Raw genomic sequence first — 17,408 nt, 5'->3', positions numbered from 1 at the left:
AGTTTTGGATTGTCCACTTGCCACGTCACTTGCCACGTCAGCTGCCACGTCACTTGCCACGAGATGTGGATTGTCCACTTTCCACGTCATCTGCCATGCCACCTGCCACAAGCTGTGGATTGTCCACTTGACACGTCACCAGCCACATCACCTGCCACAAGTTGTGGATTGTCCACTTGCCACGTGACTTGCCACATCACCTGCCACGTCACTTGCCACATCACCTGCCACAAGTTGTGGATTGTCTACTTGCCGCGTCACTTGCCACTTCACCTGCCACGTCACCTGCCACGTCACCTGCCACAAGTTGTGGATTGTCCACTTGCCACGTCACTTGCCACAAGCTGTGGATTGTCCACTTGCCACATCACTTGCCACGTCACCTGCCACGTCACTTGCCACGTCACCTGCCACAAGTTTTGGATTGTCCACTTGCCACGTCAGCTGCCACGTCACTTGCCACATCACCTGCCACGTCACCTGCCACAAGTTGTGGATTGTCCACTTGCCACGTCACTTGCCACATCACCTGCCACGTCACTTGCCACGAGATGTGGATTGTCCACTTGCCATGTCACTTGCCACGTCACCTGCCACGTCACTTGCCACGTCAGCTGCCACGTCACTTGCCACAAGATGTGGATTGTCCACTTGTCACATCACCTGCCACATCACTTGCCACATCACCTGCCACAAGTTGTGGATTGTCCACTTTCCACGTCACTTGCCACTTCACCTGCCACGTCACTTGCCACAAGTTGTGGATTGTCCACTTGCCACATCACTTGCCACCTGCCATGTCACTTGCCACAAGTTGTGGATTGTCCACTTGCCACGTCACTTGCCACAAGTTGTGGATTGTCCACTTGCCACGTCACTTGCCACAAGTTGTGGATTGTCCACTTGCAATTGCAATTGTTTAAAATATTTTTCTAATGGTTTTTCATCATTTGCAATCATTTTTGAGATTTTTAATGTAAAAAAAAAGGTCACCTTTAAAAACGCATATAAACGCAAACGCGGCTAAACGCGGTAGCGGCGTTTTGCCGCGTTTTACCGCGTTTTGCCGCGTTTTGCGTCTGAAACGCAGAAATTTTTGTTTCTGAACGCATTTTTTTGCTTCTGGAAAAACGAGATTAAACGCAACTGCATATAAACGGAAAAAAACGAGACTGTGTGCATGGACACATAGGATAACATTGAATGAGTTCAGGTGCAGTTGAAAAAACTGTCCAACTGCATCTGAACGCGCGTTTAACTGCGTCTCGTGTGCATGAGGCTTAAATGTCACTGGTATCGAAGGGGTTAACAATAGGGGGCAATCAAGGGGTTAAATGTGTTCCCTCGTTAGTGTTTCTAATACCCTGTACACACGGTCGGACATTGCGACCACAAGCTCCGTCTGATTTTTTTTCCCGACAGATTTTGGCCAAAACTTGTGTTGCATACACACAGTCGCACAAAGTTGTCGGAAAAAGGTGACGTCAAACACGTACGTCGGGACTATAAACGGGCCAGTAGCCAATAGCTTTCGTCTCTTAGTTTATTCTGAGCTTGCGTGGCACTTTGTCCGTCGGAATTGTCTACACACGATTGGAATTTATGCAATCGGTTTTTGTTGTCGGAAAATTTTAGATCCTGCTCTCAAACTTTGTGCGCCGGAAAATCCGACGGAAAAAGTCCGATTGGAGCCCACACACGGTTGGATTTTCCGACAACACGATCCGATCGCACATTTTCCCTCGGAAAACCTGACCGTGTGTACAGGGCATAACTGTATGGGGATAGGACTGACTGGGGGAGGAGACATATCGTTGTTCCTACTCAGTACTTAGTCTCCTCTCCCCTTACAGAATAGGGATTTGTATGTTTACACACACAAATCCCCCCCTGTGCTGGCTCTCATGCATGCGATCGCGGGGGACCGGCAGCGATCACGCCCGCCGTCCACGCATATTGCATCCCCCGCCTGGAGCCTCCGGCGGCTCTTAAGGGGAACAACTTACCCGTACGTTGTTTTGTGCAGTCGTGCCATTCTGCTGATGTATATCGGCGTGAGCCGGTCGGCAAGTGGTTAAAGCTGAATGTAAAAATACACCAATAAGTTCTGATTATACATTAAAGATTAAGAAATTTATTTTTAAATGCAGCAACTGTTAAGTACTTGACAGCCGCCTCATCCAGGCTCATTGTAAGCAAAACTGAATGGGAGAGGGAAGGGCAGGACTAGGAGCCAATCAAGTGCGCTGGAGCATACATGTGACTAGTGGTGCACTGAAACCAAAATTCCCAGTGCCGAAATCAAAAATTCAGGATGCACTTGGCCGAAACCCAAATTTTTCTTTTTTTTTTTTTTTTTTTTTTTTTTAATATATATATTTTTTTATAAATATTTGTATTATATTCAACTTTTTATTTAATTAATATTGTGAATTTAAATGAGTATGAATTTATTGTCGGCCATTATCGGCACCTTTTTGCAGCGGTGTTAAAAATCCTGCTTGCTGCATTTTCTGGTCAGCACCCTCCCCATTGAAACGCACTGAAAACTCAGAAAGAATGCATCATAAATGCACCTGTTTTTTGTGTTTTTGATGCATTTTTTGAGTTACGTGACCTATGAAAAAATACACCATAAGCACGGCAAAATCGCCAGCGTTTCCGGCAGCCGTTATGGGTATCTTTTTTTTTTTTTTTTCTTTTGCTTTCGGCACAACGCTAAATACTCCACCAAGAATGTTTGGTGCATCACGAGTGCTGACAAAGGGAGAGCAGAAGGATGATATAGCGGTATACCCCCTGCTCCTTCACTGTCCAATCATAGACTGTGGACAAGGAGATGACCTGGCTGTATTATTTAACTTCTTCCCAGATATATATATATATATATATATATATATGAGAGAGGATCTATATATAACTAGCCATATCTCTCTAATATATATATATATATATATATATATTCTCTCCATCTCTCCATCTCTCTCCATCTCTCTCCATCTCTCTCCATCTCTCTCTATCTCGTTTATTTAGCTGCATGTGTTTAATTCAGCTTTAAACTGTGGCACTTGTTAGGGGCATGGTCACACTTCACACTCTGCAGAGCGATCTGCGTTCGGATCGCTTTTTAAAGAGCATTTGAGAAGGCCTCCCCACTGACTGCTTCAACCCCTTGAACACCACAGTAGTGCACCACAACCGCATGCGTTGCGCGCAGTTACGGTGTGTTTGCACAGCAGCCCATTTCACTTTAATGGGTCACGCTCAGCAGCTGCTATGCCTGCCGAAAGTTTCAGTGGGTATAATTCCTGCCGCAGTTTACGCCATGTGCCCACTGCCTCTGCAGCTAAATGGGGAGCGGTTGGCGGTAAAAACACGACTCAACTGTGGGGTTTTACCAACTCTCAACTGCTAGTGTGAAGAAGCCCTTGGGGCTCTGTTATTGGTGACCGATACCCCAAATGGGTGTGGTTATATTCTGTACATTACAAATAGCTTTATATACGGGGGGGGGGGTTATTTTTAGAGTTACACGTGTAAATGTTTTGGGACATTCTCAACACTGAACATTTCTGAGATAAAGTTCTGGTCTCTGGGGAAACATTTTTCCAGCGCACAGCCGACTTCCCTCTAATGATCGCTCAGCGGGTAGCCTGTGTTGAGCTCTGCGGAGTAGAGAGATGTGGGCTGGACTGTAATGGAGATAAATCTCCCGCCAGCTTTTAGCCAGACAGATGCTGCAATCTGCATGCACTTTACTGCAAAATGCATGGTTTGAATATAGAATGTAATATATACGGCTTTCATATAGTTATTGCATCGGTCACACCCCAGTTTTACTCTCGCCAGCCCGCGCTCCTTGTAGTTCCACGCTGTACGGCGTAGGTGGAGCCCCTACTCTATTGGCTGGTCTTTGGGTTCTTTGCATGGCCAGAGACCATTGCACCATTCCTATGGAAAGGCTGTTTTGTTTGGATAGACGAGAACTCAACAGGAATTAATGTGATTTCTCCCTTTGCTTGTTGTGATGCAGTGCAATCCTTAGCTGTGGTGGCTGCATTTGTTTTCTTTTTTTTTTTCCAGATTTAGGAATATTTTTTGCAAGTACAGAAAAATGCCCATTGATCCTGATAGAAATCCAGTGTCCTTGTAACTTCATGTGCACTGAAATGATATCTCAAGTCATGTTATTCGCTTCCCAGCTATTTCCTGTGACGTTGGTGGCCTCCTTAGTAATGCAGATGATGCAGAGAGAGGGAGGAAGGTCCAAATCAGGAGCAAGCAGCCCGGCGTGACAACCAATGCCGGGACAACGTCATCTAGAGCCCAGGGCGAACATGCCAAACTATGCCCCCCCCCCCCCCCCAAAGATATATAAGCTAGAAAACCCTCCCCCCAAAAAAAGCACAGACTGCACGCTAAGCATAAATTTCCCCTCCACCCAGGACATATCTGACCCCTGCTGAAATAGCCCCTCCCATCTCAAGTCCCCCCCCCCCAATAAAAATCGCTCCTCCCAGCAAAAATCCTCTCTCAAATTTCCCCTCCTAGCACAAATATCCTGCAATCACCTCTACTAGCACGACCCCCCCACCCCCCCCCAAAAAAAATCCCCCCCTACCACAAATACCCTCCAATCATCCCTCCTAGCACAAACCCCCCTCGCCCCCCCCCAAAAAAATTCCCCTTCAAGCATAGGAAATGAAAAACAATGCAGCCACTACATTTTAGGACTAGTAAACTCCAATACGTTACAGTTTTGCTCTTGTGTTGAGAGATGCTTTCTTTCTAAACACCGTGCACAGGGCAACTCATAGTGGCCAATCAGATTTTTATTGAGCACGTCATAACAAAAACTCACTTTTGATTGGCTGCTACGGGACAGATGATGGCACCTTGCACTTTATCTAAGCCTGTCATGCCTGAGAACCTAGACTCAGCTCATCCATACACATTACAATCTATACAATCTCCATTAGATATGTAGTACCAGGGCCTGCCTGATTGGATAGCCCTCATGTTACATAGTTTTAGTAAATCTTAAAGTGGTTCTGAGGAGTGGGGCACCAATTCGGGGCAGAACCCGGGGCCGTTTTCGAAAGCCATTATCGTCACCTTTTATTCTTTCATTACGGCGCTAAAAGCCTTATTTTCGGCATCCAAATTCTCGGTGCACCACTAGTTCTGAAGGTACGAGGTTTTCTTTTACCATAATGCATTTTATGCAGCTCCCCCCACACCCTTATACTTACCTGAACCTGATCGCAATCCAACGATGTGCACAAGAGCAGCAGCCTCGACCCCCACACCCTGCTCTCTCCTCATTGGACAGAGGGCCAGCAGCGGGAGCCATTGACTGTGAATCACAGCCAGTGAGGAGAGAGAGCAGGGGGTGGGGTCAAGGCAGGGGGTGGGGTCAAGGCAGGGGGTGGGGTCAAGGCAGGAGGTGGGGTCAAGCCACGCTCTGTGGGTCAATGGACACACACAGCCGGCTTGGGATTGACCACATGTGAGTGCCTCCATAGCAAGCGGCTTGTTATAGGGGCATTTGGCAGGGGGGAGGAGCCCATAGTGCTTGCGGGGGGACCCCAGAAGGGGCGGATCGGGGTTGCTCTGTGCAAAACCATTACACAGTGCAGGTAAATATGACATGTTTGTTATTTAAAAATAAAAAATAAATGCATTTTTTAGAATGACTTTAAATTGTACTCTAGGAGTGAATGGTGCCACTTACACTGACTCGAGATGTGGGAATGGGAAACGATTTTCTGAGATATAAATAAATTGTTTATTTACACTGGCTGTAACTCTGTATATAGACTATGTTATATGTTATGGAGATAAACGTATTTTATGATGCAATATGAGTCACGCTCATTGTTCTTACACCAGCCATGTATGAATACACTATATTATCAAAAGTATTGGGACGCCTGCCTTTATATGAACTTTAATGGCCTCCCAGTCCTAGTTCAATATTGGAGTTGGCCCACCCTTTGCAGCTATAACAGCTTCAACTCTTCTGGGAAGGCCGTCCACAAGGTTTAGGAGTGTGACAATGGGAATGTTTGACCATTCTTCCAGAAGCGCTTTTGTGAGGACAGGCACTGATGTGGACGAGAATACCTGGCTTGCAGTCTACGCTCTTATCAGGTTGAGGTCAGGACTCTGTGCAGGCCAGTCAAGTTCCTCCACCCCAGACTCGCTTTGTCTTTATGGATCTTGGAAATGGGAACGAATACTGTAGCTTCTGACTTTTAATAAAAGGACACTTACACGTCCAGGGATCCCACGAGGTCGCCTGCCTTCCCCCCAAAAGGTGGAAAATGAGGCAGCGGAGGAGGGGGGGAGCAAACAAGCGGAGCTTCCGCTTTGGGTGGAGCTCCGCTTTAAGGAGCTTACCATCTAAAGTCCCTGCATGTATACATACGCCTATGAGAGCTGACTTAGACAGGGGCCGATTAACCTACTAGTGTCTATGGAGCTTGGGAGGAAACCAGAGTACCCGGAGGAAACCCATGCAAGTAAAGGGGAAAAATAAAAAAAGCAAACTCAGTGCAGATAGTGTCCCGACTGGAAGTTGAACCAGGAGCCCCAGTGCTGCAAGGCAGACATGCTAATTTGCAGCAAGAGATGTATGAATGGGACAGATGACTGTTGCACATGATCACAGTTTAAATAAAAGACATAAAGTTCATTTTTAAGGCCCCCTGCACACTGAATGTTTAGCTGCAGTGCATAAGGCTCACCTGCAGGTTGCTGCCTGGCTTACCAGTGCCCATCAGTGCTGACCACTAAAAACTGACCTGCCTGACCATTACACTGACCTACCTAACATACACTGACCATTACGCTGACATACACTGACCTTCCTGACCATTACACTGACCTTCCTGACCATTACACTGACCTTCCTGACCATTACACTGACCTACCTGATCACTACACTGACCATTACGCTGACATACACTGACCATTACGCTGACCCACACTGACCTACCTGACCACTACACTGACCTACCTGACCACTACACTGACCTATCTGACCACTACACTGACCTACCTGACCACTACACTGACCTACCTGACCACTACACTGACCTACCTGACCACTACACTGACCTACCTGACCACTACACTGACCATTACGCTGACATACACTGACGCACACTGACCTACCTGACCATTACACGTAATGTCAGACTTCAGGTGACTATGACCTCTGGCTCCTCCTGCAACTCAGCCATAGTGTGCGGTGCCAATGCGCCCATCCCAGTAGACAGCAGGCAGCCAGATACAGGACAGGAGAGCTGAGCGGGGATCTCATAGTGACGCAGCCGCATTGTAATTCTCACCTTCTGGAGCCTGCAGCGCCTATGATGGATGACACATGTCCCACGGTCCCAGTGTTCTGTCCAAAAATGTCCGCCTAGCGAATACTGTCCGCCCCGTACTGCGCAGGCGCAGCGCTTGCACAGTACGGAACACAAAGAGATTCAGAAAATCTCCAAAGATTAAGGGCGCCTGCGCTGTGAGTCCAGGTGCAAGCCCCACCATCCAAGTGAACATAGGGCTGCACATAGTTAGAGGGCCCCTTGCGGGCTCGCTTCGCGCACCACGCTCTTTACTTGGATGGTGGGGCTAGAACCTGGACTCACGGCGCAGGCGCCATTCATCTTCGGATATTTTCGGAATCTGCATGTCATGTGTACTGCGCATGCGACACTATCCGACGGGGGGCAGTATTTGACAGGACACCAGCATTGGACCAGTGGGACGTCCATCATAGGCGCTGCAGGCTCCAGAAGCGGGACCTGCTATGTCACTCAGCCGCGCTCTGAGTCGCATAAGTCCCCACTCAGGGCTAATAATAGAGATTTGTGAACGCCTGAGACTCTGGGCTTTTTGGGGGCCTACTCGGGGCTCCAGCCCCCCTTAACTCCCCCCCCCCCCAACGCCACTGATCAAAAGTGATTTTTAATGTTATATTTAATTTATATCTGCAGGTTTTGATCCGGCCCTAAAGGTCCTTCTCCAGGCACTTCCTGTTATAGGGTGACAACACTCCATCCCTGCCTCCTAGTTGTGCTTGCTGGGCTTCTGATGGAGACTACAAGTGGTTGTTTCAACACAAAACGGCACAGGCACGGTCCACTGTTCTCATCATCAGGAAACCCATCCTGAAAAATGCCATGCAGCCATCACTGGAGTCCATGTAGTCCAGAAGTAGTTGCAGGAGTGCCACGGGACTGCGGTTTTAGGAATAGTGGAAAACAAGTATTTAATGTACAAATGGCAATTGTGTATGATACATCTGCTTGAAAAGGGGGTCCAGTGAATAATGGGCCCGCCTATGCAAGGTCCAGTTATTACATCAGCCAGATGGCAAGACCTCCACCACGGCACCACCACCAACTCAAGAAGAATAACGAATCTTATTCCTCACTGCGGCACTCCCCACTTCTCTCTCAGTATTACTTCTCTCTAAGTATTACAGCTTACAGTGCATCTGGAAAGTATTCACAGTGCTTCACTTTTTCCACATTTTGTTATGTTAAAGCCTTATTCCAAAATGGATTAAATCCATTATTTTCCATAAAATTCTACAAACAATCCCCCATAATGACATCATTTAAATCTTTGCAAATTTATTAAAAAGAAAAAAAAATCCCATGTACTGTACAGAAGTATTCACAGCCTTTGCCATGACACTCAAAATTTAGTTCAAGTACATCCTGTTTCCACTGATCATCCTTGAGATGTTTCTACAACTTGATTGGCATCCACCTGTAGTAAATTCAGTTAATTGGACATGATTTGGAAAGGCACACACCTGTCTATATAGGGCCTCACAGTTAACAGTGCATGTCAGAGCACAAACCAAGCCATGAAGTCCAAGGAATTGTCTATAGACCTCCGAAACGGGATTGTATGGAGGGACAGATCTGGGGAAGGGGACAGAAACATTTCTGCAGCATTGAAGGTCCCAATAAGCACAGTGACCTCCATCCTCTGTAAATGGAAGAAGTTTAGAACCAACGGGACTCTTCCCAGAAGGGGCGGGCCGGCCGGCCGGCCAAACTGAGCAATTGGGGAAGAAGGAACTTAGTCGGAAAGGTGACCAAGAACCTGATGGTCACTCTGACAGAGCTCCAGTGTTTCTCTATGGAGAGAGGAGAAGCTCATAGAAGAACAACCATCTCTGCAGTACTCCAATCAGGCCTGTATGGTAAAGTGGCCAGGCAGCCCCTCTGGAGTTTGCCAAAAGGCACCTGAAGGACTCTCAGACCATGAGACACAAAATTCTCTGGTCTGATGAAACAAAGATTGAATTCTTCTGAAAGGTGTACTGGGGAGAATGTTCATCTTCCAACAGGACAACAACCCTAAGCACACAGCCAAGATAACAAAGGCGTGGCTACGGGACAACTCTGTGAATGTCCTTGGTGGCCCAGCTAGAGCCCAGACTTGAACCCCGATTGGACATCTCTGGAGAGATCTGAAAATGAAAAAAATGAAAGCGCACCGGCTCTCCCCACCCAACCTAATGGAGCTTGAGAGGTCCTGCAAACAAGAATGGGAGAAAATGCCCAAAAATAGGTGTGGCAAGCTTGTAGCATCATACTCAAAAAGACTTGAGGTTGTAATTGGTGCCAAAGGTGCTTCAACAAAGTATCGAGCTGTGTTAGATGTACTGGCAGGTTTAGTTCCACTAACGAATTTAAGCCAAACTCTAGCTCGCGCTGCAGTTACAGCAGTTGTGTTCCTTTTGGGATAAAGGTTTTACATAAATAAAGAAAAGCTGACCATTGTGAGTCAGTGGTAAATGACCAGGTGCAAATAAAAGAAAGAAAGCCTAAGATAGAAAACCAATGCAGTCATCACATCTAAGAATTGCTATGCTGTGATCTAATAAATGTTTGCTTTTAGGTTTAATACTGCTTTAATGAGTGTTTAACCTTTGCAATGCAGTGGGCCGCACTGCCACTGTGTTTTTTCCATACCTGGAGTGGGGCTTTAAGGCCCCTTTCACACTGGGGCGGTTTTCAGGCGTTACAGCGCTAAAAATAGCGCCTGAAAAAACCGGCCCCTTTCACTCCAGTGTGAAAGCCGTAGGGCTTTCACACGGGAGCGGTGCGCTGGCAGGACGGTGAAAAAAGTCCTGCAAGCCGCATCTTTGGAGCGGTGAAGGAGCCGTGTATTCACCGCTCCTAAACTGCTCCTACCCATTGAAATCAATGGGACAGCGCGGCAATACCGCCGGCAAAGCGCCGCTGCAGCGGCGCTATGCGCGCGGTTTTAACCCTTTTTCGGCTGCTAGCGGGGGTTAAAACCACCCCGCTAGCGCCCGCAGACCGCCACTAAAACGACGGTAAAGCGCCGCTAAAAATAGCGGCGCTTTACCGCCGACGCCCGCACCGCCCCAGTGTGAAAGGGGCCTTAATATAAGAGCCCGAAGCTTAGAAAGAAAATCGGTGACAATGGACATCTTTCTTCATACTTTTTGCATCTCTTTCACTACTCTACCATGGTTGGCATTCAATACACTTTAAATGTGTTTGACACTCCCACCACCATGCTTGACTGTAGGCAAGACACACTTGTCTTTGTACTCCTAAGACCCCTTTCACACTGGGGCGTTTTTCAGGTGTTTTAGCATTAAAAAAAGCGCCTGTAAAGCGCTTGAAAGAAGCCTCATCTGCAATCCCAATGTGAAAGCCCGAGTACTTTCACACTGAGATCCCTTTCACACTGGGGCGTCTTTCAGGCGCTTTAGCTTTAAAAAAAAAAAAACGCCTGAAAGAAGCCACAACTGCAATCCCAATGTAAAAGCCCGAGTGCTTTCACACTGAGGCGCTGCGCTGGCAGGGCATCAAAAAAAGTCCTGCAAGCAGCTTCTTTGCAGTGCTTTTGGAGCGGTGAATACACCGCTCCTAAAGCCCCCCCTTCCCATTGAAATCAATGGGAAGAGCCTGCAAAACACCTGAAAAGCGCTTTTGGCAGCCAGCAGCGCTTTGTGGGCACTTTTAACCCTTTATTTGGCCACTAGCAGGGGTTAAAAGCTGGTAAAGCGATGCTAGTTTAAGCGGCGCTTTACAAGTGTTTTTAGGGCGCTGACATTGTGAAAGGCCTCTTAAAGCACTCGGCTTTCACATTGGGATTGCAGGTGAGGCTTCTTTCAAGAGCTTTTTTTTAACGCTAAAGCACCTGAAAAACACCCCAGTGTTGAAGGGGTCTTGCAAACTGCAGGCTTTCTTGTGCATCATCTTTAGAAGAGGCTTCCTTCTGGGACGACAGCCATGCAGACCAATTTGATGCAGCGTGTGGCGTATGGTCTGAGCACTGACAGGCTGACCCCCCACCCCTTCAACCTCTGCAGCAATGCTGGCAGCACTCATACATCTATTTCCCAAAGACAACCTCTAAATATGACGCTGAGCACGTGCGCTCAACTTCTTTGGTCGACCATGGCGAGGCCTGTTCTGAGTGGAACCTGTCCTGGTAAACTGCTGTATGGTCTTGGCCACCGTGCTGCAGCTCAGTTTCAGGGTATTGGCAATCCTCTTATAGCCTAGGCCAGGGATATGCAATTAGCGGACCTCCAGCTGTTGCAAAACTACAAGTCCCATCATGCCTCTGCCTCTGGGTGTCATGATTGTGGCTGTCAGAGTCTTGCTATGCCTCATGGGACTTGTAGTTCTGCAACAGCTGGAGGTCCGCTAATTGCATATCCCTGGCCTAGGCCATATTTATGTAGAGCAACAATTCTTTTTTTCAGCTCCTCAGTTCTTTGCCATGAGGTGACATGTTGAACTTCCATGGACCAGTATGAGAGAGTGAGAGCGATAACACCAAAGTTAACACACCTGCTCCCCATTCACACCGGAGACCTTATGTGACTCGTTGAGCGAGTTGTCAGCTCAGTTTTAGGGTCCTGGCAATCTTCTTATAACCTAGGCCAGTAATGGCGAACCTTTGCCTCCCCCCAGATGTTTTGGAACTAAATTTCCCATGATTCTCATGCACTCTGCAGTGTAGTTGAGCATCATGGGAATGTAGTTTAAAAACATCTGGTGTGCCAAGTGTAATATAGATACCAACCGCTCACAAGCACAAAACAAGACGACACTTGTTTAGTTGCTGAACATGGACTCCTGTATCTGAGACGACACACAAACATATACAGCAGGCTTACAAAAAAACTGTAACCAGAAACCTAATTAACATGAGCTAATTAACTAATTGCTTAAAGCAGCCGGTGTGACTCCCTAACTACACTACACATTATCATACATCTCAACACAGAACTTCTTCATACAATTGCAGGGTTGATTAGCACAAACAACAATTGGTGAAAGACTCTTAGAAGCTGTGGCAAGCCAGACTAGACTCATTTACATTATAGAAGACAACAGACAGGTGGCTGGAGCTGATGACATTAGCATCTAACACTATGTGTCCCAACAGTATGAATCAGTTACTTTTTCTAATACAGCATATACAGGGTTCCCAGAGTCTGTGTGTCTTGTGGGATATGGACCTGAATCCAAAGTAACACCACCTCCAGGGTCTGCAGGCATACAGCTCACAAAGAGCACCGTTCCCCCAAATGCCAGTGCCCATGATCGGTAGGCAAGAGGCCAGCATTCAGTCCCCTCCAAAAGCCTCTGTCCTGGCTAGGTCTGTCACACCAAGGTTCGCCATCATTGGTCCTGGCCATCTTTATGTAGAGCAACAATTCTTTTTTTCAGATCCTCAGAGAGTTCTTTGCCATGAGGTGGCACGTTGAACTTCCAGTGACCAGTATGAGAGAGTGAGAGCTATAACACCAAATTTAACACACCTGCTCCCCATTCACACCTGAGATCTTGTAACACTAACGTGTGACATGACATCGGGGAGGGAAAATGGCTAATTGGGCCGAGTTTGGACATTTTCACTTAGGAGGTGTACTCTCTTTTGTTGCCAGTGGATTAGACATTAAAGCGGAGCTCCAACCACAAATTTAGTTTTTTTTTTAACCACCAGCTTACTGGGCACTTAAACCCCCCGTCCAGGCCAATTTTCAACTTTCAGCACTGTCACACTTTGAATGACAATTGCGCGGTCATGCAACACTGTACTCAAATGACATTTTTAGCATTTTTTTCACACAAAAAGGGCTTTCATTTGGTGGTATTTAATCACCATTTGGGTTTTTATTTTTTGCTAAACAAACAAAAAAAACTGAATTTTGAAAAAAAAAAGTTTGTTCTAAAATTTCGCAAACGGGTAATTTTTCTCCTTCATTGATATTTGCTGGTGAGGCTGCACTGATGGGCACAGATAAGGCGACACTGATAAGCACAGATAAGGCAATGCTGATGGGCACAGATAAGATGGCACTGATGGGCAATGATAGGTGGCACTGGTAGGTGGTATTGATAGGCAGCTGGTAATGACGCACTGATTAATTTCTAGGCAGCACTGTGGGCACTGATAGGTGGCACTGTGAGGTAATACTGTGGGCACAGATAAGGCAACACTGATGGGCACAGATAAGGTGACATTGATAGGCACAGATAAGGCAAAACTGATGGGCACAGTTAAGGTGACACTGATAGGCACAGATAAGGCAACACTGATGGGCACAGATAAGGCGACACTGATAGGCACAGATAAGATGACACTGATAAGACAGCACTGATGGGCAATGATAGGTGGCACTGGTAGGTGGTATTGATAGGCAGCACTGGTAATGATGCACTGATTAATTTCTAGGCAGCACTGTGGGCACAGATAAGGCAACACTGATGGGCACAGATAAGATGGCACTGATGGGCAATGATAGGTGGCACTGGTAGGTGCTATTGATAGGCAGCACTGGTAATGGCACACTGATTCATTTATAGGCAGCACTGTGGGCACTGATGGGTGGTACTGTGGGCACTGGTACGTGGCGCTGGGCGACACTGGTGGTACCTTCACGATTGGGACCGATGTCCCTCTTGCAGCCGCTGGTGATTGGCTTTTTCTTCCGCCTCACGGAAAAATAGCCGATGTCCGGCTTTGTTTACATCACATGATCAGCTGTCATTGGTAAGGGGTCGGGATCATAGACTCGCTGATCACAGAGGCGCCATGCGTGCCCTGAAAGGAGAAGTGGGGGGGGGGGGGTGCAGGCCGCTCAAGCACGGGAGGAAGTCCATGGACGTCCTCCTGGCAAATGAAGTCTGCGCTGTAGCCATCTTTCGGGTATAGCACGGACGGCAGATGGTTAAACACATATGTTACTATCATTTGATATTGTTTTTGAATTGGCTTGTGTTGTAAATAGCGCCGCTTTAGTTACTGTTTAAATTAAAACCTCATGTTATATCCCTTATGCTCGGGCGTTCCCATCTTGCTTGTGGGCAGGGACGTGACGTCAGGCGCCGCGGAGAGGAAGGGGGCAGATTACAAGAGACCCCATAGCAACAGCGCTGAACAAATATGTACAAACAAAAAATAAAAATTCTATTTTCTTTTCTGATGCTTTTTCCAGTTGATTGATGTAAAGTTAATTTTATGGGTGAAACTCGGCTTTAATGGCTGTGTGTTGAGTTATTTTGAGGGGACGGCAAATTTACACAAGTGTCATTTCTTCAGTGTTGTCACATGAAAAGGTAGAATAAAATATTTACAAAAATGTGAGGGTGTAGTCACTTTTGTGAGATAATCTATATAAAAAAAGTAAATAAATAAATACAATGAAAATACATTAAAATAAAAGCATAAAAAATAAAATAATAAATACAATAAATATAATGTAAAATAAATATAATAAATACAATGAAAATACATTAAAATAAAAGCATAAAAAATATAAATGAATAAAATAAAAACTAAAATAATAAATTCAATAAATATAATGTAAAATAAATACAATGAAAATACATTAAAATAAAAACATAAAAAATATAAATGAATAAAATAAAAAATAAAATAATAAATACAATAAATATAATATAAAATAAATACAATGAAAATACATTAAAATAAAAGCATAAAAAAATTAATAAAATAAATACAATAAATAAATATAATGTAAAATAAATATAATAAATACAATGAAAATACATTAAAATAAAAGCATGAAAAATGAATAAAATAAAAAAATAAAATAAATACAATAAATAATAAATATAATGTAAATAAAAGCATAAAAATGTAAATGAAAAATAAAATAATAAATACAATAAATATAATGTAAAACAAATATAATAAATAGAATGAAAATATATTAAAATAAATGATAAATGAACAATACATATACGTTAAAATAAATTGTAAAAAATAAATAAAATTAATATATAAAATAAAAATAAATAAAAATACACTAAAAATATAAATGGACAATAAATATACAATAAAATAAATTGTAAAAATAAATTAAATAAAATTAATATATAAAATAAATATAATAAATAAAATGAAAATATATTAAAATGAATTAATAACATAATTAAAAAATAAATACAACGAAATTACATTAAAATGATTACATTGAAACAAATAAAATAATAAATACAATAAAAAACAGGAGGCAGTGGGAGGAGTCTGGAGTTGTTTTTATCTTTAACACAATACATGAAGCAGCAGAGAAGGGAAAGGCTCAGCCTGTCCCCTGTGCTCCTGGCCGGCCCATACACATTACAATGTGATCGCACAGTGTGGTATGTCGGTGTTACCCTGATGGATGTCGGTGGAGAGGGGCACATTGTACAATCACAGGGGGACGGGCTGCACTGGGAGCTCAGAGATTTGCAGGCCCCTCCCCTGAGCAGACTGCAATGCTCGGCTTCCATTATCCGGCGGGTCACACCCCCTTCCCTCTCTCACTCTCCGCGGGCACGATGGGGTTAAGTGATTCCCCGGGGGACCCGTCACGCCCCCTTCTTCCTTCGGCACGTGACCCGGCCGCTGAACAACAACACGCGGCGGCCAATGGGGGACGAGGGACTGGCCACGTGCCAGAGCGCGAGGAGGGGGGGCGGGCCCGTGTTGATGTCTGGCCTCGGCCAATCGGAGAATTCGGTCGCGCTCTCGGTGGAGGTGGGTGGGGCCGTGTGGGGAGAAGGCGGCGGTGTGGGCGGGGTCTCCGGTGCGCGCTCTCCGCTACTCGGTTTTTTTTTCTCCTCAGGAAGATGGCGGCGGTGAGCGGTGAGGCGGCCGGGAGTCTGCACCGCATGGAGGAGCCGCTGGGGGGCCGAGACACCGAGGTACCGGGGAACGCCCCCTTCCACCGCAACACCCGGAATGTCACACACCCCCCTCCTCCTACTGTGTACACCCGGCCCGGGTCACCCCCTCACCCTACTGTGTCAACCCCCCTCACCTTTATTATATACGCCCCCTTCCACCGCAACACCCCGAATGTCACACACCCCCTCCCCCTACTGTACACCCGGGACAGCCCCCTCACCTTTATTATATACACCCGAGGAACGCCCCCTTCCACCGCAACACCCGGAATGTCACACACCCCCCTCCCCCTGCTGTACACCCGGGACACCCCCCTCACCTTTATTATATACACCCCAGGAACGCCCCCTTCCACTGCAACACCCCGAATGTCACACCCCCCTCCCCCTACTGTACACCCGGCCCGGGACACCCCCTCCTTAAATACACCCGCATCTCCCCTCTCCCCCCCCCCCCCCAATACACCGTCACCCGGAATGTCACACACCCTCCTCCTACTGTGTACACCCGGCCCGGGTCACCCCCTCCCCCTACTGTGTACACCCCCCTCCTTTATTAAATACACCCGCATCTCCCCTCCCCCCAATACACTGACACCCCAACACCGAGACACACCCCCTTCTGGCACCTGGAATGTTACACACCCCCTCCCCTCCCCCTACTGTATACACCCCCCTCCTTTATTATATACACCCCACCACTGAGACCTGGAATGTCACACCCCCCTCCCCCTACTGTATACACCCAACCCGGAACACCCCCTTCCTTATATACACCCCACATCTCCCCCCTCTATTATATAGACCCCCTTCCCTGACACCCCACCATCGAGACACACCCCATTCTGACACCCGGAATGTCCCCCTCTCCCCACTGTGTACACACCCCAAAAAAAACACCCCTCCTTATTATATACACCCCACCACTGAGATCCAGAATGTCACACCCCCTCCCCCTACTGTCTACACCTGGGACACCCCCACCTTTATTATACACACCCCTCCCCCTTCTCAGCAACCCTCCAACACCCCACCACTGGGACACACCCCCTTCTGACACCCGGAAAGGTAACCCCCCCCCCCCCCCCCCAATGAACAATTCCCAGTCCATCTTCCAATACAACCCCCCCAGACTTACCAACAACCCTCCAAATAGTCACCCGACACCACCCCCCACATACTGAC

At 46.5% G+C, this 17,408-nt stretch overlaps 1 protein-coding gene across 5 annotated transcripts in view; it reads left to right on the top strand.

Annotated features, from left to right (window-relative positions):
* Window positions 1-16,100: 16,100 nt before the first annotated feature.
* SLC2A4RG (SLC2A4 regulator) overlaps window positions 16,101-17,408 on the top strand; it is an 88,646-nt gene continuing 87,338 nt past the window's right edge. For all 5 annotated transcript variants that reach the window (XM_077460409.1, XM_077460411.1, XM_077460408.1 and 2 more), the window contains exon 1: window positions 16,101-16,241. In XM_077460409.1, the coding sequence (XP_077316535.1) occupies window positions 16,167-16,241 (75 nt within the window). In that variant the 5' untranslated portion in view covers window positions 16,101-16,166. The remainder of the gene's footprint in view (window positions 16,242-17,408) is intronic.

This window comes from Lithobates pipiens, unplaced genomic scaffold, assembly GCF_037356315.1.
Source record: "Lithobates pipiens isolate NorthernLeopardFrog02 unplaced genomic scaffold, aLitPip1_a1.2 Scaffold_28, whole genome shotgun sequence".
In the NCBI taxonomy this organism is placed as follows: Eukaryota; Metazoa; Chordata; class Amphibia; order Anura; family Ranidae; genus Lithobates; species Lithobates pipiens.
This window is presented reverse-complemented; position numbering and strand designations above follow the sequence as displayed.